This window comes from Penaeus japonicus, unplaced genomic scaffold (assembly GCF_977035675.1).
Source record: "Penaeus japonicus unplaced genomic scaffold, GWHDUDI00000001_assembly GWHDUDI00000006, whole genome shotgun sequence".
Taxonomy (NCBI): domain Eukaryota; kingdom Metazoa; phylum Arthropoda; class Malacostraca; order Decapoda; family Penaeidae; genus Penaeus; species Penaeus japonicus.
In genome coordinates this window covers 20,521,571-20,529,070 of record NW_028234408.1, presented here as the reverse complement: position 1 = coordinate 20,529,070, position 7,500 = coordinate 20,521,571, and the positions used below count along the sequence as shown (strand labels likewise).

Below are 7,500 nucleotides of genomic sequence, written 5' to 3'. Positions count from 1 at the left end.
GAAAAGCAAATATAAGAACTTCATAATCCAACATGTTATTAATTGAATTAAACATAAAAAAGGTGGGGTAGTTTTTGCTACCCATTAACATTCAGCCTTCAACCATTCATTTAAAATCTACCCTTCGAGGCCTATCATAAGATTGGGCTTCAAACAACATCTGTATATACTTCTGATTCTCCTATGAAACAAAGCTATGAGCACTCAAGCTTACAAAGCATTCCCACTCCCCACTCATAACTGACTCATAACTAGCAAAGCCTAGTTAGACTACTTTGGGACATACAAAATAATTTGAGGGGTTCTTGAAATATTATTTGTACTTTTTTTGTTCATATCATTGATCAAAAATTTTAATTTATATATAAAATTAATTAGACAAGGGTATAGAGGAACACTGGCGAATACTGAATAACCAATTATCACAGGCACTAGGAGTACATTGATATCACATCAACAAAGGACCATTAACCCTTTGCGTACGGGTATTGTGAAAAACATGTTGGCACCAATTAGGCCTAAAGGAGAGGAGTCAATGCATACACGACCGACACCGGGATCTGCTCACAGTTGAAGCGCACACACACTCATGAAGTATTATGGCTGTAAAGTGTTAGCTTCTGAGCTACAGGGTTCCAAAGTCAGCCTAACTCGCATTTAATGATGAATTTAAGGAAAAATATTGCTTGGGCTAGTCTTCTACACAGAAGGCGGAGAAAACCCTTTCCCCGTCCCTCTAATTTTTAGCCAGTGCAAGTAGTGTTGAAGACCGCCTGCCCTGATGATCAGTTAGGTCGTTAGGCCCCGTCTGCAATGGGTTAATAGCATTGTGATCCTAAGCGAAAAATGTTATATACTAATATTCATTATTGCCAATTTTATGGATGAATTAATTATAGGACTTGACCATGAAAGTAAATAAATAATGTACCACTGGTGCTACATATAGCAGTTACTGGAAGTGTGAAATGTATCATAGGTGGTTCATAAGCTAGGAAAGATTTTGAACATACTGCCTGATGCAGAAAAATACTAGTTTTTATTTCATATCAGAGCAACATATTCTATGATGATTATTCTTTGCTGATGCACAGAAAATGGAAAAAGTGTCAATTTGAGGAAGAAATTGAGTAACTCTACTTGGGAGGAATTTTTTTTGTGCACCCGAGGATAAGTAATAATCAGTTTCAGGAGCAATTAGACTAGGTTCATAAATATAATTTGATAAGGAGCCTTAACTCATTCACACCAGAGCTATTCCGGCTCTAAATGGTTGGAATGCCAGGGTTTTCGAACGCATTAGCCTAATGCCTTGGGATTCTCGGGCACACTAACTGTGAGCGAGCGTGGTATGCCCCCTCACCTGGCGCACTGGCCTTGCCCAAATATCTCTTCACCTGCATCTGACCCAAAAACCACTGAACGTGATAGCAAGTCAACCGGCGCAAATGGGTTAAGGGTTTCTTTCTGAATATTTGTTAAATTTGGCAGCAGGTTGAGGGGCATTGCATTATTGAATTATCTCTTAAGCTATAAAAAAAGTGCAAATTGATTTCATCACACAACTAAAGTAATGCAATATGACAATAAATTAATGCCAAGACTTTGTGTATGGCTAGCACAATGGGTGACTGGGTGTGTAGCCCAAGGTGTTAGGCCTGACCACTTCAAATGCCCTGCTGTTTAGACTGATTGGAGCCAAGACCATCCCCCCTCGTTATTGGTTAACCCATTCACGCCGGGGCCATTCCGGCTTTGCACGGTCGCTATACCGAGGTTTTCGAATGCATCATCCGAACGCTTCCGAGATTACCGCGCATTCAAAAGCCCAGTTGCCGGGCGGCACAGTATTGTGCCGGCCATTCAATTGATTTAGGCCTAATAATTCGAACGCCCCGGCATTTGGACATTCAAGGCTAGAATTCCCCCGTCGGGAATGGGTTAAAGATGTTCATATAAATACATTTTTTTTAAGAATCAAGAAATAAACGAATAAATCAGTCACAAAAATAACAAACAAAATTCAAAATCACATTTTCAGAAGCAGTATGAAATGGGTGTGCAAAGTTTGGCACAATATTCAGAGTCCATTTTTTAGATGACTAAAATTAATTAAATTTACAGAACATTCTCAGGTATGACTAGTGAGTTTCACAAAAAAATAAGAACAAATTCTAGGATCCTCTATAGATTGTTAGCTATCACACACTTTCAGCACTTATGTAAATTTGTTGCCATAAAGAAACGACTTCATATATTATTTTGCTGTAACCAGTTCTGTTGTAATATGGAAGTGTTGTTTTGCTTTAGTGAGAAGTACTTTAGACTAGATGAAGACACCTGTAGCCTCCCCTATTTGCAATTCTTAATTCACTCCCCCTTCCAAATTTATACCGAGGATTCCATTTTACCCAATGGTGCCACATGGCATGTATACTTGATTTGAATGTGTTCCTGCTTGTCTTTGTTTGAACTGATATTTCTAAATATCTATGCTATTAGTGTAGTTCAATCATAATCTTAACCATAGTGATCATTATGAATTGGTAGGTTGGTGTGTTTAAGCACTGTACCATATTTTATCTTGCCATGTCCTTGAATGTTACCCGATTGGTTTAGACCTGTATAGAAATGGTATAAAAGGCAATTTTTCAGCATATGTATTCCCTTGTCTTTTGCCTTGTTATGTAACCTTGTTTCCAAAACAAAATCTAACTCACTTTTTTGTTTCCCTCCATATTTTATTGTGCTATTATGATATACAAAAACCTCTAATAATCCAATGTTACCTTCTTTACATACCTTTGCTTTCTCATAAACATAGTTTACAATTAGTCTAATTCACATGATCAGAAAATATGGAATATACATTACAATTAGTTTACTAAATTTAAAGGACCAATTAATTTGAAACGGTTTACCCCCCAAAAAACAAACAAACAAACAAACAAACAAACAAACACACACACACACACACACACACACACACACACACACACACACACACACACACACAGTCTTACTTCATGTAATGTATATTCTGGCCAACAGTGTTCCAAACAATGTTTAGAGTGATGATATTGCTGGTGAATGCTTGCTTGCTATACATTTATCTTGGCCATCAGTCCACCCACTTCAGAAACATACCCACCAAAATATGCTATTTCAACATATCCGACAATGAAAAACATGAATATGGAATATCAATATTTGTTTGCCTGTGTTGTCTAATACCTTTGTGTGTTGTAAAATACTACAAATAACTACATTTGTAGTCATTGTGCGCGCTACAGGATGAGCAACAATGGAGAGCATGTCAACAACAGCAAAATAAAATAAATTTAGAACCAAGTGTTACATGCTTTCCACTTCCAAAGTTACAAATGAGCACAGAATTTGATAAAAAGCAGCATATAAAGAGTGGTGGAAACTTGGCATACTCCTTAATGATTCCAGGAGTCAAGTTAAAAAAGTAAGGCCATCCTAATAAAGTATTTAGAGCAGAAATCTAAAAGCACACCTAAATGGGTTCTGCCCACCTTTTCATGGAGTTTGGAAGATGTGTTATTTTAAAATAATTTAGTTCCCAAACCCCATGCTTTTCATCTGCACCCATTCTCTCTCCAAGTGACCACTTCTTTATGTTAAGAAACTTCATTAAATATGCACATGCACTCACTCACTCTTTCACACTTATATGCACAAGTCTAGATCCAAATAAATTTCCCTCCACAGAAAAGATCTTTATCATCATTATAACTATCACTGTTGATTTAAGACACTTGCATCATTAAAAAAAGAAGTTAGGTATAGTTTGTTAAAAAAACAAACACTCACATATATGCACACCATTCAGAAACAATCCTAATGCTAATCAATTTAATCTGATGGGCATTTTAGATACTCAAGAAGCAATAAATCTTACATTTAGATATCTAAATTATCAAAATTAATGGTATATAAAAGGAAACAGAGGAGAGGAAACAAGGAGAAAGAAAGGAAGAAAGAGGCAGATAGAAAGAAAAGATTAATAGAAGGAAAACAAACTGATATATAGATGGAGAAAGAGGAGAGGAGAGGAAAAGAAAGAACACCAGTGATGTTTATCTAAACTTTTAACTGCATCATCATTACTATAATTTCTAGCCACTTATGTGAAATATGCCTTCATCAAAATAAAATTACTATATTCTAAACTTATCACTTCCAGTCAATTACTGTAATACAAAATTTCATTCAGTCATGCATCCTCATAATATCATGTGGCAACCTGCTTAACCCGTTAGCGCTGCATGGTGAATATCCTGAGGTGTCAAGCCCACACGCTTTAAATACCTTGGTGTTTAGACCATCTGGAGCCAAAACTGCCCAATTGTTATTAGGTTAAAAGATTTGTGAATTATTATCTGTAAAAATTTCCTAAAGCTATTGAATGAATGGTTAAATGATTAGTACCAAAAACTAACATCAACATACACTTTACCTGTCTGATGCTGTCCAAATACTAAAACTTTTCATGATTCATACAATAGAAAACCAAGTTACCATTTACCTTTTTTTCAAAGGAGCTTATGAAAAATCTTTATTCACCATTCCTCTTCATGACAACATATATACAAGATAGTAAAAAATTACCTTATTAATCACCTCTTCAAAATGATGATCTTCAAAGTCCTCTTCATTCTGCTTATCTACAATCTTGTTGGTTTTATATTGATATTCACTAACTGGGCTAGTCTTTTCAGTATTCTTTGGGCTATAATCTAGAAGCCCCATCTACCATGATAACTCTTATGCTTTGTGGATATTAAGTGTTATCAAAACAATCTTCATGGCAAGGCTTGATGTAGAAATTTAAGGCTCCTGATTACCACATATCAATAAATAATCCGGCAACCCATTTAGTCTCTCAGAGGAGGCTTGGCTTTTGTGCCCAACACAGAGAATCTTGTGGTTATCCATCTAAATGGATAAATACTGACCTGCTCCCTTAATAGAGTCAGGCATTTGGGTAGTGAAACTCATTCATTTGAATGTCCTGTGGCTCAATCCACACATTCAAAGCAGAAGTAGGTATCTGAATACCTGTCTTCTGTAGAGCTCTACACTCCCATGACCACTTCTCAATGTGCCTAGGGCATTAGAAGCCACTGTGATGGAGTCTTTGCTCCTTTGTTCCTCAGAGAATAGTACTGCAATGTGTAAGTACATACAGATCATTTGAAGACTGGGCTATCCAGGCCATTTCCTGTTTATCTGGCATTTTGTAAATCTTAAGCACTCTCTTGAGTATCTTGTAAGTATTGATGATTCTCCTTCACGCAGCTTGACGTCAAGAATACAAAGAACAAAAACAACTGCCATTCTCCCTGTGGCTGTGGCTTTTAGCACTGGTTTAACAATTAAGAACATTGTCAAGACAAATAAGAAAGAGTACAGGAGAACCTTCAGCTTTCTTTGATAAGCTTTGCAAGGGCCTCCTGCATGTGACACCTGTGGTTTGTATTTGTTGTAACGCTGCACACTTTCTTTCATAAGTAGTGCAGCCAAAAAGGCCTATTGCACTACTTCAAGCTACAATTAAAACAGGCCCTATACTAGATCAAGTTTTATCACTGAAGAGGTCTACATTTATCAGAAAACAACAATAAAATGGGCCATAAGAATATTCGTTTTGGGAACTGTCAAAAGTTTTCAGCTTTCTTTGATAAGCTGAAAGGCTTTGTGAAGTGTGGGCTTTCGAGAGGGGAAATGGGAGGATAAAGAAATTGCCAAAGTTGGCATCAACTTTTCCAGTTGAAAGACTAGCAACCAAATGCGTTGGCTAGGTTGTAATGCCTCACCGGTCGTTCAGGGACATCCTTGTTGTTGATTTTAGAATTATCTTGCCGACCGACATCTGTAAATAAAACAAATGTTATAAATTGATAATGTTCTTTCAAAAGAGTAAACGAATATAGACATTTATAGTATAAAGGAAACCGAGTTTACTATCACAATATTTTTACAGAAATAGTTTTACACACACACACACACACACAATATATATATATATATATATATATATATATATATATATATATATATATTTCCATACTTGTTTACTTATCTAAATAATCTGCATCATCTCATCAAAATAACTCCTATAGAAATTAAGCTGTAGTGTCTTGATGTTTATAACAGTGGTCCATACATTAACCCCTACAGATCAAGCCTATCAAGTACATGGAAGGTAGAGAGAGGTTAATAGTGAGGCTTGCTATAGGTCTCTCTACATTCTAAATGCCCAATTTACTTTTTGTAATATATGAAAATTGGGGTAATATGAACCCATTACAAAGGGGTGTCATGACACACGCAATGCACGACTTTTGGCCTGACGATGTGCATCATGACATATATGACGATAGTCGTTGCGGCAATTTTGAAGTTGGGGTAAGAGTGGATTGCTGTTTCTTTATTGTACTATGAGTAATAACTGTTAAGTGAATGATGATGACCTTAGTTATGACTACTATAAATACTATGATATTCAGCAAAATAAGTTTAGTCTAGAATCCCAAAATTCCTTCATGATACAACTTCCAGTATGAAACAATCTGACTTCATGAAGTCACTTATTCATGGAAATCAAGAAACTAATTGTTAAAATTTTTGCAGAGGTTTCTTTGCATCATAACTGGTATATTAGCCTTTCCTACAGCACCAATAACACTCAGGCTATGGCAATCATTTAAATCTGAGAGTGTATTTGAAACTTTTACTGGGAAATTTATGGATCCTATCAAATATTGACTTACTTAACCCATTGGTCGCGGTATTAAAAAAAGGTCTGTGCAGTAGGATAGCTGAATTACATGTCTGGCATGGTGCCATCCGCGTCTATCACCGACTCTGCCTTTGCACCAAATCATGCCATCCGCTGCTAATGGGTTAAGTTTAGGATTTAATATGGTAATGCAACAAATCTGCAATTCTTAACCTGTTAATAACAGAGCAACTTTGGCTCCTCCTGTGATGCCGGGGTACTTCAAAATATGCAGGCCTAATGCTATTCGTACACTGAGGTGGCAGCCAAATGCTATGTGACCGATCACCCACCGTGCAGGCCATACAAAAAGCCATGACACGATATTATGTCCCATGTGATAAGACCAGCTGGGCCATGATATTATATCATGGCCTATTGTTAACCCTTGGTGACAAGGAATCACATCATGCGGTGGCAAAACTTACTGCCAGGAATGAGATATCATGACATGGCCAACACACTAGGTGACCGGGTGTGTATCGGTCAGCCGTAGCCAGAGTGGGCAAATAGCCCTAAATGTTAGGTCTATGTGCTTGAAATACCACAATAACATTCTTGGTAAGGACCCATAAATAGTGGGTATACATAATAAGGCAAAATATAGACAGTAAAGGCTAATTGGTACTAGAAATTAATGGATTTTCCTTTGATGACAAATGTTGCAAACTGAAAAAATAAGAGCAATATAT

At 36.7% G+C, this 7,500-nt stretch overlaps 1 protein-coding gene across 1 annotated transcript in view; it reads right to left on the bottom strand.

Moving 5' to 3' along the window:
* Positions 1-7,500, bottom strand: part of LOC122253289 (uncharacterized) — a 20,804-nt gene that overhangs the window by 11,150 nt on the left and 2,154 nt on the right. Inside the window, exon 2 of the mRNA XM_043016234.2 lies at positions 5,844-5,899. Within this exon, the coding sequence (XP_042872168.2) occupies positions 5,844-5,899 (56 nt within the window). The remainder of the gene's footprint in view (positions 1-5,843; positions 5,900-7,500) is intronic.